The 21,082-nt window shown below is 40.3% G+C and overlaps 1 protein-coding gene across 2 annotated transcripts in view; it reads right to left on the bottom strand.

Moving 5' to 3' along the window:
• ttyh3b (tweety family member 3b) overlaps positions 1–21,082 on the bottom strand; it is a 49,093-nt gene that overhangs the window by 1,075 nt on the left and 26,936 nt on the right. For both annotated transcript variants that reach the window (XM_033976043.2, XM_055223609.1), the window contains exons 4-14: positions 16,263–16,374; positions 13,825–14,045; positions 13,428–13,523; positions 12,494–12,566; positions 12,315–12,390; positions 9,698–9,753; positions 8,746–8,838; positions 8,338–8,430; positions 6,902–7,038; positions 3,229–3,399; positions 2,483–2,558 (exon numbers count right to left, since the gene is read on the bottom strand). In XM_033976043.2, coding sequence (XP_033831934.1) covers positions 2,483–2,558; positions 3,229–3,399; positions 6,902–7,038; positions 8,338–8,430; positions 8,746–8,838; positions 9,698–9,753; positions 12,315–12,390; positions 12,494–12,566; positions 13,428–13,523; positions 13,825–14,045; positions 16,263–16,374 — 1,204 coding nt within the window. The remainder of the gene's footprint in view (positions 1–2,482; positions 2,559–3,228; positions 3,400–6,901; positions 7,039–8,337; positions 8,431–8,745; positions 8,839–9,697; positions 9,754–12,314; positions 12,391–12,493; positions 12,567–13,427; positions 13,524–13,824; positions 14,046–16,262; positions 16,375–21,082) is intronic.

The raw sequence follows: 21,082 nt of genomic DNA, 5'->3' as shown, positions 1-21,082 counted from the left end.
TACTGAACAGCTGTATGGACCTCCCAGGACTGAACAGCTGTATGTACCACACAGTACTGAACATCTGTATGGACCGCACAGTACTGAACAGCTGTATGGACCGCACAGTACTGAACAGCTGTATGGACCGCACAGTACTGAACAGCTGTATGGACCGCACAGGACTGAACAGCTGTATGGACCACACAGTACTGAACAGCTGTATGGACCTCCCAGGACTGAACAGCTGTATGGACTGCACAGTTCTGAACAGCTCTATAGTCCAAACTATAGTTCTGAACAGCTGTACGACCCACACAATACTGAATAGCTGTAGGACCCACAATTGTGAACAGCTGTATGGATCACACAGGACTGAACAGCTGTATGGACCGCACAGGACTGAACAGCTGTATGGACCGCACAGTTCTGAACAGCTGTATGGACCGCACAGTACTGAACTGCTGTATGGTACACGCATTTCTGAACAGCTGTATGGTCCATGAATTTCTAAACAGCTGTATGGGCCAAACCATAGTTCTGCAGAGCTGTACGGACTTCAGCACTATGGGTTACAGTACTGAATGGGGGGACACTGGTGGCGCAAACATAGCCCCATGCTGAGCCCTCCCCAGGGCAAAGCTGTGCACGATTACCTCCTGGTGGATGACATCATGTTGACATTAAACCTCTTCGATATCTTTACCATGACATTTACAATGAATGACGACACACACATCTACACACACACAGTGGTTAAGTCATTTGGACAGCCCGGCCCGATTACAGCAGCAGTAGCATTAGGTCGTTTGTGTTATTTACTATTTATTTTGGGTTGAAGTTAGTGCTCTAGTTCTGATGTAGTAGGTTAGCCCATGAGTTAGTGCACACAAGTGGGGCTCCGATCATCTGAAACCAAACAGCCACATCCCACATGAGAGTGCTCGACGGGTGCAGGTGTGGAAATGTTCCATATAGGGCCTCATCACCGCCGCGACGTGGGGCCAGCTCTGGACACTGTGATGTGAGGGTGAGAACAGAGGACACACACCAGCTAATGTATACACAGACAGAGTGAGGACAGTGGGGGAATGGGAGGGGGGGGGGGGGGTCAGGGAGGGAAGGTCGGGCTCAGCTTCGTCACTCCCTCAAATGCGTCTGTCTGCAGCTCACAGCGAGAGTTCGCCCATCGGTAAACGAGACCCTGGCACGACCGCAGATGACCAGGTGAGGGTGCTACAGGGCACCCATGGTTACATCAGAAATAGAGCCTTAGGATTGGGTGGGGCCAACGTGAACCCGAGCCCAGGCTGCCAAAATGACCTCCAGCACACAGGACACATTCTGAGGGGCAGTCCTCCAACACCCGGATGAGCGAGACTGGGAATGGGCACACTACGGACAAAGGGCATGTGGGACTAACTGACTATGTGCTGTTTAAAGAGGTGGTTTGACATTTCTATTGGGTAAAAACTGCAAACATATTTAGAATGCCATGTTACCTTTGTTGTTGTGAATCCTATATTCACCAAAAACAACATATTAACAAAATTTACTTTGCTTAATTTAGTTTTTGACATTCTGTCTCTGCTGTTCACTGTTCCTTACAGGGACAGGGAGGGGCCGTGTGGTACGAGCACAGGGAGTGCTGCTGAGTTTCTTCCTGGTTGTGTAGGATTGTGGCCTGAGCCTTAGACAACAGTGTGGTCATGTATACCTAACCATAAGGAGGGTTCAAATAGTGCCTGTGAGAGACTGCAAACCTCTTCAGGCATGTTTTTGATGAGGGAAGCTTATATCATGCTAGAAAGCTCCAAAAAGTTGATTTAGCACAATGCCCCTTTAAAGACGGTATGATGGGGCTATTTTGGAGTCTTTCTATATTAATATGTTGATATGTAGTTTTCAGCAAATATAGCATTTACAAAACAATAAAAGGTAATATGGTGATCTAAATATGTCTGCAATTATTACCCCACAGAAGTAAAATAGCCCCTCTTTAACAATTACAACTAAATATGTTAGAGGTGCTTCAATCAGGATTTTTGAGGCCGATCACCGATAACAATCATCTGAAGTTTTGATCGGTCGATACCAATCACCATCGATACCAATCACATGGACGTTGATATTTTGCCTTGATTGGCCGATCAATGACCAGTGGCCAATCGATCAGAGCACCTCTAAAATGTTATAAATAAATGAATGACTGGTTCATTTAGTGATCTAAGTGCTCTAAGTGTGTGAACAGAGAGGCAGCTGTGGCTCTCACTGATCTGAAGTGCCCCTGTCAGTCCTTTGTGTACTGTGTATTATGTGTACTGTGTAACTATAGTCCTGCTTTAAACACCAGTGTGCTCATCTATTGTCCCCTCTTGGTCTCTGATGACTTCATGTTGTTGAAGTACCCCTGATTCACAGAGTGCCCATAAAAGCTGCGGCCCTCCTCTGCACATGGGTGTTGGAGGAGCGAGGAGTAGTGACATCCAGAGAGTGCACTTACAGAGGGTGGAGGGGACTCCCTGCCAATCAGAGGGGTGTTCTCACACCGAGGGTTCTGAAAGTTTGCGTTCTGGCTCCTGCATGTTAAAGGTCAGAGGTTACTGCGTGTGTCTGAGGGCGCTTTGCTCTGGCCTGCAAGATACACTCCACTGACATGAGCTAACAGTAACACTAACAACTTAGTCTGAAATCTGAAGTGTGTCTAAAGTGACTGGTGCAGCTTCACTTTGTATCACCTAACACTCACCATGTGACTCATCTGACTACAGTGTGTGTATAGAGGCCGGACTCCAGCTGCTCGCGCAGGCTCAGTAGACCTGTCCGTTCTTGTAAGGATGAGTCTGACTTTTACAGTCCAACTACAGTTATTTTCCATTGGAGGGTGAAAATGTGACTCTAGTTTGAGTGCTAGTAGACCTTTATCAGGCACTGTGCTCTTTAAAGCAGGTCCTTACAGTCGCCTGACACCCGCTCTGGCAATTTTATAACCACTCTAGAGGTATATAATCTTCAGTGAAAGACACAGAGCAGGTACTTATTATGGGACTATTCTGAGTGTGGCTGACTGCAGCAGCCCAGTCTCTACAGTACCACCAACATGTCTACTGATAGAAAAAGGTGACATTCCTTCACTGAATCCTGTCTTGTCTAAAGTGAGTGCATTAGCAGGCAGTGTGTGGCTAAACTAACCCTGCAGCAGGCAGTGGGTGCTCCTGCTAGCCTGTACTAGTGCAGGTGCTAACTCACATGTATTCAGTGACGGGGGCATTGCTGACAGTGTGGGCGGTGGCGGGCAGGCTAGCTTCACTACCGTAGCTGGAGCCACAGCTGTAGAGACTGGGCATGTGAACGCGGTACAGGTTATCGTGTACACCGCCGCGCGACGCCCCCTCATCCTCCCCGTCGTCATCCTCCGATCTTCATCACCAGCAGAGGGAGGCAGAGAGCGTGGACAGAGTGCACCGGCAGAGGGAGACACAGAGCGTGGAGAGTGTACACATGTTTAGCAATGTGGTATAATAAAGCTAGAGATAGAATAACCACCATGGTAACCTTTAGTAACAATAGACATCCACTTCCTGCGGCCATGTTCTGACTGTAGAATTCTGATGCAAACTAAAAGGGAGAGCACCTTTTATAGCAACTTTCTCTAAATTGACTTAGTGGGTTTTACATTTTTGTATATGATGAATTTGATGAATTTGCCTATACATTGTATTTCACATCATTAATTGTAGACCAGTGACGAATTATTCAGGTGAATATTCACTTCATAATTCATAATTCAGTGTAGGTCTTGACAGACATTGGTAGAGTTCTCTGCATTACTGGGATGTCAAAACTACCATAATATGTAAATTAAAAACCTTTAATCCATATATTTCTAGTCCTGTTTTTACATGATTTTCTATTAGAATTTTGTTCTTCCTACAGTCACAAGATGGCCGCCAGATCTCAGCAGTATCCATGGTTCCTCTAGGTTTATTTATACCACATTGACATTCAGCCCACAGCAGCAGCCTTTGCAATATTACTTAAATACAGTCCATTCTAAAGGTGCTGTTCACCAACCAGAACTACCACATCCGTACAGCTCCAAGATGTCCGACAGTCACACATGCACTGGCCTCATGCAGTCTGCTCTGACCCTGTCCTTATCACCCATAGTCTCAGCTTCTCCCTGTGAGCAGACACACTGGTCCTACATCATGCATCGTTCAACAGTGCCTCGTGAAAAGAAAGCAAAACATCGGGAAAAAAAGGAGAGTATGACTGGTGTGGGCAAAACCATTTCAGACAGAAAATGGTCGTCATGTGAAAAAGGCCAGCAACGGAACACAATGAAGCATTAATATGTGCTGATTTGGAAGACTATCCGCGGCTATGAGTTTGTGATGGCTGCAGTGATGGCTCATGTTGCAGTTACATCATTTGACGCAGAGCCCGTAGTGTCCACCAGGGGAAGCTGTTGTATGTAGTGCTCGCTGGGGGCACATTATGATGAAGACCGGATCTCTGAGTTACAGTAAAAGGCTGTAATTAGTGAAAGGAATGCTACGGCTACATACAGATATTCATAAGTGTGATCTGCCTCTTGGTGAACCTGATATTAACTAATTGTTATTTTAATGTATGTTCTAGTTAGGTCATCTGCCATATTTGATTGCTTGTTTAAGTGTATACCAGCCTTATTTTACTAGTCTGGAATTGAAAATTGAAATAATGCTGGTAATTCACTCGACAAAGGCTCTCAAAGCACTAGCTTTGGTGAGCCAAACTGTACAGTAAAATTTGCATATGTCTATATGTAATTTTCATATATCTTTTAGGGTGAGGGGTCCTCCACCCGCATGTTACTGCTTTGCCACAATATTCCACAGTATGGCATTAAACTTATACATCTTACATCTTATCATTCTTATTTATTCAATGCATGCTTTTATTACTAACTGAACAACATGCATTTTTACTCAGTGGGGTTTCCTCTCCACAGATCTAGGGTCTCATTTATAAAATGTTACATGGAATTTTTACTAAATGTGTTGACAAAACACAAACTTCAAGAGTGCTCAGTTCTCATCTTTCGTAGCACAGATGTTCTTCTCCCTCATCTCTGAAAGCATCAATGCACAAAGTCCAGAGGTTTTGGACTGGGATGCTCATTTCTATTAAAAACTTTGTTTATATAGATCACAAATCGAACATTTTTGTATGTACGCTTTATAAATCAGATCCCTGACTTGTAACTTGGCTTGGTGATATCACCTACTTGTCTCCATGGAAATAGACACAAATTCAATAAATGCCATACTGTGGAACATTTTTAAATAGTCATTGATATGGATTTTTGACAAGACAAGTGTTAAACCAACATTAATTTACCATATTAGGCCACATTGGGGGGTAAGTGGTATAACAGTATTTAAGCTCGCAGCATAAGCTATTTGAAGACGAACGGTGAACATGCTTATATTTTGTCTGCAGACACTTCCTTACTTTGACTGTTATTTATGTATCGATAGCCTGAGTACTATCCACCATCATTCGCTGAAGCCCAAGGCATTTCCAAATCAGGACAGGGAGAGAGGGAGGAGACAACAGAAGGCCCAAGTGGGACAAGAGGAAAAAAAACACGAGGGATGAGAAGGAAGAGTGGAGCAACAGAATCAGGACAAACTGTCGGCAAAACAAAAGTAGAAAACAAAATGTCCGCTGACAAACGAGACATGCACGGCCCCAGTCTCTGCTCTGTGCCCTGGTTTAGTCTGAACACTGCTGTTATATTGTGGAGGTGGTTAGGGTCAGGCAGGTATAATAAAGATAGAGGGATCATCGCCATGGTAACCTATTCATGGGTTTTAGCTTCCTGTTATATGCATAAGTTCAAAACTTTTCCCCATAGTTTTAAAATTGGTAATCACTATGGTAAAGTCTCTCATTTTCAATAATTCTGAAACCCATGGATAGCAACAGACATCCAGTTTCAGCAGACATGTTCTGAGTGTAAAGAGCACTTTTTAGCAATTTTCTATACATTTAATCTGTTTTGACTTTTTCAAATCTTATTCATGTGAATGATTGTTTTTTGTATTTATGTTTTATTAATCTATGTTAATCAATTCAATTTCGGGCCCTATTTCTAAAATTATTATTCAAAATTTGCTCATCTTACAGTCACAAGATGGCCACCGTAGTGACAACAGCATCCATGGTTCCTCTAGCTTTATTTACACCCATTGATTAGAGTCACATTAGGAGAAGTTAGCGGGTAGTTGAGTAACCGCAGTGGGGTTATGGAGGTAGGCAGTAGCTGCAGTTGGGTTATGGGGGCTATACAGTAATTGCAATGGGGTTATAGGGGGTGTGGAGTAGCCGTGATGGGGTTAACGGGGTGTGGAATTAGCTGTTATGAGGTTAAGGGGAGGTATGGAGTATCCGGAGTGGGGTTATAGGGTAAGGAGTAGCTGCAGTGGTACTATGGGATGGTGAGGGTAGCTGCAGTGAAGTCATGGCGTAGGGAGTAGCCGTAGTGGAGTTATGGGGGTAAACAGTAGCCTCAGTGATGTTGTGAGGGTATAGAGTAGCTGCAGTAGGGTTACGGGCTAGCTGCAGTGGGGTTATGGGGGTGATATAGTCATTGAGGGATTATGGGTATAGGGAGTAGCCAAAGTGGTGTTATGAGGGTTATGGTGGTAAGGAGTAGCTGCAGTGGGGTTATGGTGGTAGGGAGTAACCACAGTGGGGTTAGGCAGGTAGGGAGTAGGGGTTATGGGGTAGGGAGTAGCTGCAGGGGGAGTACTGGGATATGGAGTAGCTGCAGTGGAGTTATGAGGTGTGGAGTACCAGCAGTCAGGTTATGGGGGTAGGGAGTAGCCGCAGCAGGGTTATGGTTGTAGGGAGTACACGCTGTAGGGTGTACCTCTTGGGGGGCCAAGTGTGGGGCACGCTGCAGACGATGGAGGAGAACATGAGAGCTGTGACGAAGGAGAAGAGCACCAGGTAGATGAGTCCCTCCACGCCATCGTAGCACAGGCCAGTCAGAGCCTGGACATAGTCCTGCAAAACACAACCAGCTTTAGGACCCAGAACGCTTAGTCCTTTCGACCAGTAAGGTCCATATGTATTTGGAGAGTCACCAAAGGTTTGTTATTTTGCCTATATATCAAAACACATTCTACATACAGTCATATTAGCAACTTTTCAACTTTTTTTCAAGACAATACAGTAGGAGATGTACCTTGTTGATGTTTCGGCTGCTAGCTGCGAGCCATCATCAGAACTGTTAACAAGGTAAATACATCTCCTACTGTGTAATCCCTCAGTCTCCTACTGTATTGTCTAAAAAAAGAACCTAACTTGCTAATTGTTACGGACTAGTCCGTTTTGTTTTTGGCCTTGCCTCCCACTTTCCCAGATCCACCCACCGGCTGAGCCGCACCTGGAGCAGGTCAGCAATCAGCGTTGGATATAAAAACCCGGAGCTGCGCATTCCACCAGTGACCAGAGGGTCCTCCGCTGCAGCATTTTTTTCTGTGAACCATTTGTTTCTTTTTTGTATTATCTAGTTTTACTTTGTACACCTTTTTGAGCACTTTTGTAAGAATAAATTTACTTTATGATTGTTTTGACCATGTCTCCACGCTCTCACTTTTGTTCTACGCCCGGTTTTAACATCAACTCGTTGCGTGTCACTACCCCTGGACCAACTGGCACGTAACACTAATGTTTAAAATAAAACAAAATGAACCTTTTTAGTTCTATTATTAGTATGTGCTTAAAGTGCATCCTGTCAGCAAACTGAACCCTATGGCAGAAAGGGTTATGGATAAATAGGTGGATTGTGGTTTAAAACAACCTCATTCAGTTATAAACATATATAAATAACATTACTTCAAAATAATATTTCTCAAGTAGAAATACAGAGTTGTAGTCCAATAAATTATTCAAGTAAGAGTAAAAAAGTGTTCACTACTACTCAACTACTCAAGTAAGAGTAATTAAAAACATTAAATAAAGCACAAAGTCTGATATATTCAAAGGATAGACTCGAAAATGAGAAAAAAACTACATTAGCACTACCCACCTCTGAAAGTAACTGGTAACTTCGACTAGAGTGTACTTATGTACAATTTTGGTAGCAATACTTGTTCTGTTTTAGCCATGCAGCTGTACTTTTACTTGAATACATTTTCAATACTCCAGCACTGGATGCCTTTCTTTTAGGGGGTCAAAAGTAATTTTTTGTATAGAAGCTCATACATATGTATTTACAGCGGAGGTTCTGAGTGTATCCTTTTCGCACATTTCCACACACACCTCCACCTCTCATGAGAGTCCTCCCCAGGTCTGACTCACCATGTGGAGGCTGCGGCAGTCCACCAGGGCCGTGAGCTGATGGAGGCCCACCTCAGTGGAGTTCAGCACGGACTGGATCTGCTCCAGGCTCCCCTGTGCACACACACACATGGTTATGGTACAGGAAGAGAGAGAAGGGGAAAGAGGATATGACTGTATGTGGTCTAATATGGGCCTGTTTTGATGATAAGAAACACATTAAATCCATGTGTTTCATTGTGAGCTTGGATCTTGTATTTTTTCTGTGGAGTTATTTATTGCCTACAGAATACTTTTACTTAACAAAATGAACATTGACTGTTTAAGCCACTGATTGTTTAAGTCCTCTACTACTCCACGTCCCGTCTCGGGTCCCCAAAATGAGTCCAAATTCCTGGTCTGAGTCCTGAGTATTTACAAGGGGCAGACCTTAGTACTGGCGTAGTCTCCAGTGGCAGAGCGCAGGAGCTCAGCCACGTCATCCTGCATCTCCACCAGGGCCTTGTGACTGCCTGACAGCCTCTGTATACACACACACACACACACGGTTAGGGTTGTTCTACATGTATCTCTATGGTAAAATGTTCAGCAGTTACCACGGTGACACAATGCTGACACATACAACAACACATTTTCAGGAGCAATACAAACGTTCATGGACATTTTTAGGTGTTTGATTTTCAACAAAAGAGGAGGAAGTGACCAACTGAAAAACTGTTGGCTAATGCTAACTAGCTTGTGCAGTGTAATGTTATATGAGAGGGACTTGTTTAACAGCACAAATCAGCTCATCTGTTGTAGTTCCAAATAAGTGAGCTCTTCCTGATCAGATTGTGTTAAAATAAAGCTCAGATTAAAGTGTAACAGACAGAGTTACAGTTAGCATCACACCCCCAGGGAGTGACATCAGCTGCAAAGTATCAATACACCAGGGCTGCACGATACTGGAAACTTAAGTGGTGAGCGATATGGCTAAGAATTGTGATATTGATATTTTTGCTATATTTTAATACATGCTTTAATTTACTAAACTCTGTCAAAATAAAAACATAAAGGTACAGTTTGTACCTTTCTGGAAGTGGCATGTCACCTGCATAATTCCATGGAAAAAGAAAGTTAAAACCATATTTCTGAACATTCCCCATAGAAACCTTGATGTTATTGCAATACATTTAGTATGTTGCAGTACTGATACTTTTGTGAGATATTGTGCAGCCCTAACATATACCTTTTGTATTTGTGCTTTATCTATTGTATATTTCAACTATAATAATGAGAAAAAGGACATTCCTGGTCTTGTTTTTACATTACATTTACATTTTAACATTTTCTTTACAACATGTGGTGAATGAGATGAATGAGAGATCATGAGTAAATTCACCTGTTGGAAGGGGTTGGTCTGCCCAGAGCTGCACGTCAGGTAGTACTGCAGGATATCTGAAAATGCCAAACAAGAAAGTAATGCTAAGTTATCATGTTATGTTAATGTTATTATTTACATCATAAGGCTAAACAATTTTGAAAACAAAACATATATAAAGACTGTTTTGACAAACATTGCAATCGTGACTAGATTTACAATTTAAGTTTAACAGTAGGATTAATTTCAGAGGACACATTTTAAACACATCCCTCAATGACTATATCACCCCCATAACCCCATTTTAAACACATCCAAAGCAAAAAAGATAAAACACAGCTGCAAAAAAATAAAAAATAAAAACATGATTACATGACAAACATCACCTGCCGCCATATTGTCTGGTTGCTTTTGTAAATGAATGTAAACTCCAAAGGAAGTCTGCATAAACTGCTCAAATATCTACTATCCCAATCTTTATTACCAGCAGTGGCCCTGGCATTTATACAACTAAAACAAATTACAAAATACAAAAGCACACAAGAGTTAATTATTTCTATTGAATATGAGCTCGTGATTCATAATGACCTGTAAGACTGAGGATTTTAAAGAATAATTTAAAGGTTAAACATCTTTATTCTTTGTCAATAATGATAACACAAAAAATCTGTCAGGGAAAAAGCCACATATTCTCCATTAGCCTCCTCACAGATTTGCAGTAAATATACTGTGGATGATATTGTACCTTGAGATTTGGATATGATTACATCTTTATAATAAAGTTACGTATTGCAGCCAGGAAGCAGCCAACTCCCAACACTCCCGAGGCTGCTGCTGTAACTCAATATACACCCGCTCCCAGTGCTTCACAGACGACTCCAAACTCTCAAGTAAGACTAGAGAAGTAAGTATTTATGGAAACTACTACTCAAGTAAGAGTAACTGTAAGAATAACTGTCTTACATTAACATCTGATTCATGATTTAAAGTTAATGTAATTTGAAGGACAAGGCATTTAGTAAAAATATCATATCTGAAGGAGCAGTGCATGAAACAAAAATATTAATGTAATATTGTCAACATGAGCTTTTCTCACTTAGACTTAGTCACAACACTTACATGTAGCCTGCTCTCTTACAGTTTTGAACAGCTATTACAGTCACAACTGAACCTGAGCTGCCAGTGCCTTAACCTGCAGATAGAGACACATACATGTTCCTCTCATTCTCAGTATATGGACAGACCATGCCTCATGTGAAAGCTCAAAACCTCCAAAGTTTAAACCTACTGGACTTCAGCACTGAAACTGGCAATTCAAAAGAGAGACTCATGTGAGGCTCATTCTGCTTTCTAACTGGATAATTGTCTTGACAACCAATGACGGGCTGCCTGGGAAACCTGCAACCTTCATGCTGTGAACTGTGCTGCCAATTAATCTAAATCTGCTTTTTTTACCCTGTTGATAGTTTGCAGTGACACCACACTACATGTATTTCTATAGTGGAATGTTCAGCAGTTACCATGGAGACACCAAGCAAACATTAGCAAACTAAAAAGTTTTAAGAAAGTCTGAAAACTTAAGAAAGAATACAAAATGGATTTAAACAAGGCATTTTAGGAGCCTGTGATCAATATGAATGTCCATGGTCCTGTTAAGATGTTTGATTTTCAACAAAAATGTGAGGGTGACTAATTGAACAACTGTTGGCTAATGATAAAGACAGTAATGTTATTTGAGAGGGACTTCTTTAACACACATTTAGCACAAATCTCACCTGTTGTAGTTCCAGCTAAGTCAGTTCTTCCTGGTCAGATTGTGTTAAAAAATAAAGCTTTGATTATAGTGCCTACAGTTAGCATCACACCCACAGGAAATGTGGACGACAGATAACGGCCTAGCTCTGAAAGTATCAATTTACTTGGACTTCTGTATTTTTAACTGCAGAGGTGGGTAGTTAGTTACATTTAGATTTAGATTTAGTTAGATTTACTTGAGTAACTTTTGAAAAGAAATTGTACTTTTCAGAGTACTTTTCTAGCAGCATACTTTTACTCCTACTTGAGCAATGTTTTTACTGAAGTAACAGGATTCTTTGTTGAATAAGTTTTGGTTCCTCTTTACACTGTGAGTACAAGCGACAAAAGGTTTACGTTTGAACATTTGTGTTTCTTGTGCCGCTTCTTCAGCTATGATTTAGTTTGTCTAATTGTTGTGTCTATCCTTTGAAAATAGATTTTGTGCATTATTTAATATTTTGTCCTTCTATTTAGGCTTCAAATTATAAATCAGATGTTAAAGGCCAACAGTTGGTCTTAATTACTCTTACTTGAGTACTTTACCACTACTATTTACCACTACTTTGTACTTCTACTTGAGCAATATTATTTTGAAATAATGTTACTGTTACTTGAGTACTGTTTTTGGCTACTCTACCCACCTTTGTTCCACTGCCATCCTACCTTGAAATAAGAAAACTAAAAACCTGGCCATACTGATTGCAGGATATTATAGGATTTTGTTACAGTGCAGGAGTCCACTGCTTGTTCTGCTTTAATTATTTGAGCAGATTTAGCAGACATTTACATTATTTTATCAGAGAAAGCATAAATATTTCGCAAAGAGCAGATAAATGCGTACCCTGATCGATGACGGCGTTCTCTTGGGTAACCCTCGTGATGTAGAGGTCCGGAGAGGCACAGAAATCACTGGCGGACTACAACACAAGACAACAGAGCCACGTGTCAGACCGCTCCTGCTACTGCAATCTCACGCACATGACATCACCGCTGCCCAGCCGTTACCATGGAAACACTCACCGCAGCCACAGCCAGCTCCAGACCCAGGGACCCCCAGCTGATGACCAAAGTGAGCACGCCCAGAAGACACACACTGCACCGGCAAGAACAGGTTAGAAAACTCATTATGCAAAATATTTTCATATATTTTTTCATACTTAAATTATAACTCATTTATGGCTTTATCTTTGGATGTACAGTAAGCATTCAAAAGGTTTGGTATAAAATGTGTTTTGAAAGACAAAGAAAATTGTTGCTGTGCAAGATAATTGTGAAGCTAATTACACATGGGTGATATATATATATATAAGTAACTAACTAACTAACTAACTAACTATATGATTTTGATACACATTCTCCAAGATCGTTATCAGCCGATATCAATATTTGATACAGTGACATGTAAGAAATGATTATTTTTACAAAACTGACAAGTTAATTTGCGATCTCTATTTCGACTTTTACATTTGTGAGTCTTGCTATGGATTTATAAAGATAAATATCAGTATCGACAGCAGGCCAAATATCAGATAATCTCTCACATCGGTCCATCCCTAAAGCTAATTTACAGAAAATTTAAACGATATGTGCAAACTGAATGAATTTTAGACACATTTTTTGTATATATAATTTATGAGGTAGAATAAAGACTGTAAACAATGGCATGTCATAGTTTTTCCTTGAAAAGGAAGAGTTAGTTGACCTAACTGTTAACTTGGATTACATTTGCAGGCCAAATATCAGACATTGGTATTGGTTAAAAATATCAATAATCCATATCAGGCCATTCCTATTTTAAAGTACCACCTAAAATAACTTAAAACAACACTTGGGGAAAACACTGGATAGGACTAATACAGGACAAGGTGTAAACATTGTAAACTGTGTCTAGACTTAAAAACTTTAAAAACACTGGCCACCACCTGTAGAGTACATATTAGTTTTATTGCCGTACCCGATGAGAGTTCCCCTGGAGTTTCGGATGAGGCCGAACAGCACCAGCAGACAGATAAGGACATCAAAAAGCAGGAGGCCCAGGTACCCCAGCCACCTGTGGAAAACAGGTACATAGGTAAGGCATAAAAACTTATTAACATGTTTAATGTTTTTAACATCTTCATTTTTTTTACTCTCTACATCTCCTCTCCCTTTGCTTTCTGTGCTAAGTCACTTCCCCTTCAGAGCACTAATACAACGCACCAGCATGCATTTCACTAATGAAACGAATGCAAAGGAAAGATTGCTAGGTTATTCAAACAAACATGGATGACATCTAAAACCTCTGTTACTGCATTGCCTAGGTAGCACGCCTTTCAATGAAAAGTGCCCCTTTAAGCTGTGTTGTGTCTGACCTGTAAAAGTCGAAGGCCTCGGTGTGGCGGGCCAGCTCCTCCAGAGACACCTGAGTGTTAGACCAGAAGGGCACGTCCTCCATGAGCCTGAGCAGCTCGTCCAGCTGCCCCTGGAGCTTCTGCACCATGGACATGTGGTCAGCCTGGTCCTGGTACGCCACGCTCAGCTGCTCCAGACTCTCCCCCACCGTCTGGTTCAGAGCTAGGCCGTTATCTGTCACCTGCGCACACGCACACACACACACACACACACAGGGCTACGTCAGCAGCAGTGGTATTCTGAAAGTACTGAAAATTTGTATTCAAGTAAAGGTACAGCTACATTAGGGGTGGGACAAGACACAAGTTCCACAAGTTCTAGGTCCACAAGAAAAAAACAAGATGACATTTTTACATAATTTATCATTTAAAAAAATGTGCAGTTCAATTCACAATTTTGGCCTTACAGATTTATTTGATATTTTTGATATTGTTGTAACTAATGTAACTCACCAGCATTAACATTTTTTGTTCAAACCAAATGTAAACACATAGACTGATATACTGAAATCCAATTAGGTTAGACCTCTGATCTGAATCATCACTACTTAAACCCCAATAAAATTGACAAACTTAATGCTGTTGGGGCTTGTCTCCCATCAGCCACTCAAGATTTTGTATTTGCAATTTCACCTTCAGTCACACCTTCAAGGTGTGAGTGTCTCTGAAATCTTTGACAAAATTGTTCAAAAACTGCATCCATCACTTTGTTCCTTCTGTTCCTTTCCTTCTATTCTATTGTTGACATGATCAATTGCTCATTAAAAGCTGGCAGTGTCCCTGCTGATTTTAAGCATGCTGTGGTGCAGCCCCTAATAAAAAAAGGCTAATCTGAATCTCACTATACTGACTGATTTCAAATCTACTCTTTTTATTTAAGGTGCTTGATCAGCTGCAAAACCTTCATTAGTAAAAAAAAGCTGTTTGCAGTAAAGTTCCAATCCAAGTTTAAGTTATAGTACTGAGACTGCCCTGTTATACTTCTTAATGATTTGTTTCTAACTGTTGATTGTAGAAACCTCAATGCTCGTACTCTATGTACTCTGGTGGGTCTTGGCATCCTTCTAACTTGCCTTGAGATGTGTGTGGGGATTAAACAAACAATGTTGGAATGGTTTGCTCCTATATCAAATATAGTTTTTCTGTTCATGTTGGTCCATGCTCATCATCTGTATCCTGATTCACTGTGGAGGCTCTATTTTGTATCTGTTATTTTCTTTGTACCTCCTTCCCCTGGGTCTGATTTTCAACACAACATAACATTGCATTTCACATGTACAGACGACCTACAGATATACATTACACTTAAGCATAATTCTAAAGATTCACTGTTCCCCTTAAATTAAGTATCTCAATGAAATAAAGCCTTGGATGGAAGACAATTTTCTTAGTCTAAACTAACTAAAGACTGAAATTGTTTTTGGTGACCCTGATGTCCGTGACAACTGTGACAGTGCCATGGGCACACTGGCTTCCTTTTGCCATTTCTCTGTGTGGTACCTTATGTGAACATGCAAAATAACTTTAAATGATAAAAACATATAAATACAGTTGGCAAGTCAAGCTATTTCCACCTCAAAACCAAACCCCAACCAAAGATTTTGAAAAAGCCATCCATGCCTTTATAACATAGAGACTCAATAATTGTAACTCTCTGTACATGGGTTTGGATCATTCTTCTCTTCATTGCCTTCAGGGGGTGCAAAATTAATCTATCTGATTGTTGACAGGGACCGGAAAGTACCAGCATACACTGGTTTTAGATGCTGTTCATTGGCTAAATTGTACTGCCCCATTGTACTTGTCTGAGCAGGTCCGTTTTCATACACCTACCAGAGCCCTGAGATCTGCTGACCAACTGCTGCTGGAAGTGTCCTGCTCCAGGCTTGTGAGTAAAGGGGACAGAGCATTCTCAGCGTTCCTTAACTGTGTAACAGTCTCCCTTTCCACATTCAAGCTGCACAACTTTAGTAAAGACTTATTTTTATGCATTGGCCTTTGACACTGTTTGAGCATATATAATGGTCTGTTTTTGAACATTATGCATGGCTTTGTTGTATTTTATAGTTTGCTGTGTTTCGTGATGCTAAACCTGTGAAGCACTTTGATCAACTATGGTAGTTTTTATATGGTATTTACTATATAGATAAATATATATGACTGGTTTGGCAGTTTGATTCTCCTCAGTTCATTGCTTATTACCACCACTTATAATAAGGGTAAATTAGACGGCAGATGCTAGGGTGTCAGCTTCACAAAGAGCCGAGCCATTTGGCCATTTATTTATACTCCAAAACTTCAATTTGAGTTTTGTTTTATTTGATTTTTTTTTTTTTTTTCAGGGAAATATTGTCTGACAAGTTTCTCCCTGGTTCTGGAGCTAAGAGTAGGGCCCTCACCAGTTTGTTGATGCCGGACACGGTGCGGTTGGCGTGGCGTAGTGAGTAGGCCAAGCGGTTTGCCCCGTCACTGGACTCTCCGTTACCATAGAAGCCCACAGCGATGCCAGCACTGCAACACAAGTCAAATCACCATTATTAAAGAATGAATTTGAATTATTTATGCACATTGAAAAGCTAAAGAGGGGGTATTTTACTTATTTAACTGCTAACACATAACATATTTAGATCACCATGTAACCTTTTATTGTTTTGAAAATGCCATATTTGACGAAAACAACATACTAACATGTTTTATAAGTTTCACTTTCATTTTTCACACTCTGAGTCTTCCCTCCTATTACTCTCCACACTAAGTCACTCCCCCTTCAGAGCACTATCGCAACACAAACAGCATGCATCCCGTTAATGAATGACTGCACATCGCACCAGGTGTGTCAAGTTGTACAGTTTTGTACATATGTGTATGTTTTTGTATATATATGGAGGATTTTTGAGTCGGACCATGGGGGATGTAGACTTGTGGGCTGAGAATTGCAAAGAATCTTACAGCTAAGTAGGGTTTGTATAGGGCCCAGGAGAGATCACCAAAATACTCAAACATGCAAGGATAGCATTTAAACCTCTTCAGGCATGTTTCTGATGAGGGAAAAAGATTTTAACAAGGGTACAAAGCTCAAAAAGCTTTGTACCCTTTTTTTAATTGATTGGAGCATTAATTGTAGTCATGATTAAAATGTGATTAATTATACAGTCCTATATGTTTCATAATTTCAATAAGACAATTTTTATTTTATATATTTATTGGCTTTGAAATGAGAATATATCTTTAAACTAGCCTAAACATATCCTGAAGAATGGCAAATATGTTAAAACTATTTGAATAAAATTACTTCTAAATAAAAAAAAAAAAGAATAAATAAACAAAACTACTTTTGTCTAGCCAAGTCGACATTGTTAATTCAATTTATTTTCACAAAAGCAGTTATCATTTTTGCAGTGTATATCCATAATTAATAAAAAATAAGAGTGATTGGCCAGCAGGGGGCAGCACTGAGCAGCCCATATGCCTGTGTACTGTCACCCTGAGGCCCGTGGCTCTGTCATAACTGGGTCACTAGAGCACACGGTTCTGCAGCTTCCATATTCATATTCATACAGGATACATGCAGCACACACAATCAAGAATGTAAACATAAATATCTGCGAGAAGACTGAAATATGATATAATATATAAATACTTTAAACTAATCCAAGTTTGTAGAGGTCTAAACTACAGGGTTAACAGCTTTTATACAGACCCCATGGAGACACAGGGAGGGCATCTGACACTCAGGAACATTTCAGAACATTCTTGTAAGTCTAAACTACAGGATTCAAAGCTTTTGCACAGAATAAGACACTATATTGACGCATGGACATTTATATCATTTATTTCTTGCCAAAAAATAGACTAAAATAAAAGTATGTTTTTTTCATTCTGGATGTTTTTATTACACTGAAAAACATAGAAAAACAAGCGCCCTTACTGTGAGTTGGCTTGCATCTCCACAAACCTGCCTCTTATTTGCCCTGGAGGAGAGCCTGGAGGAGCATAAAACTATATCCATGGAGAATGATCCAAAGTATGGTTTTAACTTTATATTTCCATGGAGACATGCAGGTGATGTACCACCTCCATGAAGTTACCAAATAATTGTAACTATGATTCAAATTGTGATGGAGACTATTCTAAAAATAAGAGGCTTATGTAACTAAACTCTCAAACTGAAATCAGTATTATTGACTCATAAGATGCACTATGTAACTTAATCAGCGGGTTTGCTACCTGCTTGTCTTCTTAAGTTATTATTATTATTGAGTTTTTATGGGTTTGCCTGGAATGTAAAATAAAAAGTAATGGAATAAATGCAAGATAGCTCAGTTTTTAATACATACAATACAGAATATGTTTTGTGACAATGGGCAATTTCCAGTTGAAGGCTTCGGTTTCAAATATTCTTCATTTGTTTGATCTAAATAAATTGTGTTTTTTAATCATTGTGGTAAGGGTTGTACAATATATCACAAAACATTGCAATATTGGCTGACACAATAATTAATATTGTAACACAAACCTCCCCATTTTATTGTTTTTGAATAGTAAAATTGTTTTTAAAAAAGGCAGCTTTTACTCATGATTTTCCTCATTAAGTTCTGTATTAGACTTGGGTTGGTCTTGGTTTAGTCTCTTAAGTTTTATTTAGTTAATGAAGGCATGTGCATTTTTTGCTTTAGTTTAACTGAACTATTGTGTCAAAAACTATATGAAAATATTGCAATAATATCCTTACTGCAGTACAAAACACAATTAATAAATATGACATCTTTTTCTCGTATCGTGCACCCTAATTTTATATTTCATCAAACCTTTGCCTTGGTATTTAAATGGAGTTTGAAATTTGAATATTATGACACTATATGATCCCAGACCCTGCCTCCCCCCGTGCTTTGGCTCGTACTGGGTTAACACTCTATTGGCAGTCTTCAGGCCCATTAGACTGAGTGCTGTGTACACACATGCTATTGTCCTGATGAGAGCTAGCGTATCAAAGCTTTATTATAGCCTTTATATGCACATGTCCCATTTGATTAGTGTCCTCGCATCTAGCTCGTAAAGACAAGGCGCTAACACAGTCTAGCATGTATAAATGGACTTGTGATTACAGGGTTTCCCAAGGCAGGAGAAGAGATGGGGGAATTATAGTATTAGGCTGCACAATGTAAAATGACTGTTACAGCAGTAGCAGCATATGGAGTACACTGTACAAATGAAACAACTCATTTTTTTTCCCTAGTAGTCTAAAACAAAACTACAATTGGTCTTAAAATCTTTACATTCTGGTTATAGTGATGACCAGAATGTATTAATACCCCTTTACTTAATCAATACCCCACTTCTGTGGGGTATTAATTAAGGCAGCTCTTACAAGCAGCTCTTTCCATGGTCTAGCACCAAAGTACATCTCTGACATGTTAGTGCCACATGAACCATCTCACACTCTGAGGACTTCAGGGACTGGCCTCCTGCTGGTCCCAGAGTCAGGACTAAACACGGGGAATCAGCGTTTCAGTTTTATGCAGCTAAAACCTGAAACAGTCTTCCAGAAGATGTGAGACAGGCCACTACTTTGACAATATTTAAATCCAGACTAAAAACTGTTCTGTTTAGCTGTGCACATGACTGAAAGGTTTTTATTCTGTACTCTTCTCTTTTAATGTTAATTTTATGATGATTATTTATTTTTTGATTTGTTATATTGTGATTTTAATGTCTTTCTTATTTCTTATTCTGTAAAGCACTTTGAATTGGTTTGTGTACGAATTATACTATACAAATAAACTTGCCTTGCCTTACTGTGAAGATCCCAGTCTGTCCCTGTCTCTCTGTTCTGTATTTCCCCCTACCTTCCAGTGTCCTTGTCTGGAGCTGGGCAGAGACTGGCACCGCCCACTACACACCTGCATCTCAGGAGCAATCAAGCCTGCACCTGTGGAGCACAAAGGGCCCGAGGATCTGACACACGTTGCCAGATCGTCCATGTATCCCCCGTGGTACAGTTCCACTTAGCTCAGTATAGTTTTCATGTGTATGATTTCAGTACTCAGCTGGTATTTCTCGTTTTTCACAAGATCCCGCTCCTTGGAACTACCCTGCACCTCCGCCTCCTACCCAGCTCTCCATGACCGGTACCACCACCCCAGCCTCTGACCCCGCTACCTACAACCGACTCGAAGACGTCAGCCTATGACCCCCTCAACATTTACATTTCTGTGTTTGCAAATACACTCTGTTCAGCTTCTATAGTCTGAATCTTTGATCCCCCAGACATTACGGCACTTACCTAATTACTAACACAACATATTACATGTTACCTTTTATTGTTTTGAGTCCCCTCTCCCTTTGCTCTCTGCACTAAGTCACTCCCCTTTCAGAGTGCTATCACATTACAATCAGCGTCCATACCACTAATGAAACTACTGCACATCACATCAGGTTTGTGAAGTTGTAGTGTATTGTTTTGTATCATGCTTTTGAAAAATGACCACGAGGGAGCATGGGTGACGTAGACTTGTGGTCTGAGTTGTGGACAAAATTGTACTGTTAAACGCAAGGAGGGTTCAAACATGCATAGATGACATATTCAACCAACAATGATGTGCTAAAACATCTAAAATCTGGAATACAATTTCACGTCGCCTACTTGATGCATTGCAGTGGATTAACGTCCGTACTCACATACACAAGTTATGATATGATGAGTCTGGTACCACATTTGAGACCATTTTAGGCTGTACACAGAGCCTGTACTTAAAACTGCGGTCAGTGAGCACTTTGTGGTAGTCTGCTATAGATAGATGCAGATGTTTGGATATGGTTTATGGGCAATGTCTCTGTAATTACTGAGAACTGTCCACATGAAAGAAACCTAACATTTAATGACTTCTCTGCCCAACTATGAAGAAATATTTTTGATCAGGTTCAACATGTGTGGGTTTGCAATTTGGATTTGTTTTAAAGCTCTCAGAATGTAATACAACTCAACATCCAGAGCTGGGCAGACTAGCCAAGCATTGTACTGAGTTAAGAGTAGCATTACCTGTAGAAGTACACAAGTCCAAGAAATTAAGTAAGAGTAAAAAAGTATTTGGGAAATGTACTACTCAAATAAGAGTAACTTAAAGAGTAACTGTCTGGTCTGATTTATAATTTGTTGTGAATTAATGTGAAGGACAAGACATTAAATAAACCGACAATCTAGTATTTTGAAAGGATAGAC

This window comes from Periophthalmus magnuspinnatus, chromosome 1 (genome assembly GCF_009829125.3).
Source record: "Periophthalmus magnuspinnatus isolate fPerMag1 chromosome 1, fPerMag1.2.pri, whole genome shotgun sequence".
Lineage (NCBI taxonomy): Eukaryota > Metazoa > Chordata > Actinopteri > Gobiiformes > Gobiidae > Periophthalmus > Periophthalmus magnuspinnatus.
Note: the sequence above shows the minus strand (reverse complement) of the source record. Positions and strands in the feature narration are given on the sequence as shown.